This window comes from Phalaenopsis equestris, unplaced genomic scaffold (genome assembly GCF_001263595.1).
Source record: "Phalaenopsis equestris unplaced genomic scaffold, ASM126359v1 Scaffold000339, whole genome shotgun sequence".
NCBI lineage: Eukaryota > Viridiplantae > Streptophyta > Magnoliopsida > Asparagales > Orchidaceae > Phalaenopsis > Phalaenopsis equestris.
The window spans coordinates 284,124-285,193 of record NW_018164781.1 but is presented as its reverse complement, the minus strand read 5'-3'; the positions used below and the strand labels follow the sequence as shown (position 1 = coordinate 285,193).

Genomic DNA, 1,070 nt, shown 5'->3' with positions numbered 1-1,070 from the left:
TTAGTTCGTGTTCGACTCGTTAACTTATCGAACAAAATTAACGAGCCGAACACGAGCTGTTCACAAACAACGAGCCATTTTGACAGCCCTACTCGCACACTCTCTATATATATATATGTATATATAAGAAATAAGAAGAAAATATCCAAAAATTAATATAATGGCCACAACATATACGTCCTTCCGCAAAAACCGTTAGGTCCCACAATTTCCTCAAGTTTCAAGCATAAAGAAGTAACGCCGAATTCTAACGGAGACCGACAAATTTCCGTCCACATACACGTCAGCCCCGCACCCCCTTTTCTTTATACAGAAAAGGAATTCCACATAATTAATTAATTATCTTCAACAATAATTTAAAAAAAAAACCAAGCCCCTTTCTAGCCCAGTCACGTGACAACAGCTCTCAACTCACGTGCGCTCCGTCGCTATCTTCCTCTCCGCCGCCGGCCCGCCGGTCGCGTGCAGTATACCACCCATGGCTTCCGCTCCGACACCTCCACCGCAGGCGAAGCGGGCGGCGCCGGAAACCTCAGTTGATAAGATTCTAGTTCAAACGGTTCCAACTTCACCACCGGTGACGGCAACGGGGCCGGCAACTCATCGTCATCCTCGACTTCCCGGCATCTCTTCTGGCCAATCGAAACTCCAAATATCATCGGATTCGGGTCGAAATTCCAGGCCGAGGATCCCGCACCGGAGGACGATGGAGGCGGCGGCGGCGGCGGCGAGGATGACTCAGTCTTCACGCCGACCTCCTCCGCCTCCTCCGCCTCCTCCGCCTCATCCGACAACTGCCTCGCCGGCATCAGCTCCAGCGCCTCCGGTGTAGGACCGGCGTACTTCGACATCAAGAGAAAGATGTTATTGCACAGATTTTTCATCTTAGATAGCTCGTGAGCAAGCTTACGGTTCTCCTTCCTCAGCCTCTCGTTCTCCTCCACCAACTCCGTCATACTTCCCGGCGGCGGCGGCGATGAGTTTGACGATATCACCTGCTCACCCTGCTCCTCCACCGAGTTCGTCGGCGATACTGTTCTGTTCACCGGCACCGCCACCGGCGGCGGAAC

The 1,070-nt window shown here is 52.2% G+C and overlaps 1 protein-coding gene across 1 annotated transcript in view; it reads right to left on the bottom strand.

Annotated features, from left to right (window-relative positions):
• Nucleotides 1–428: 428 nt before the first annotated feature.
• Nucleotides 429–1,070, bottom strand: part of LOC110025875 (heat stress transcription factor B-2b-like) — a 1,425-nt gene continuing 783 nt past the window's right edge. The window contains exon 3 of the mRNA XM_020726557.1: nucleotides 429–1,056. Coding sequence (XP_020582216.1) covers nucleotides 429–1,056 — 628 coding nt within the window. The remainder of the gene's footprint in view (nucleotides 1,057–1,070) is intronic.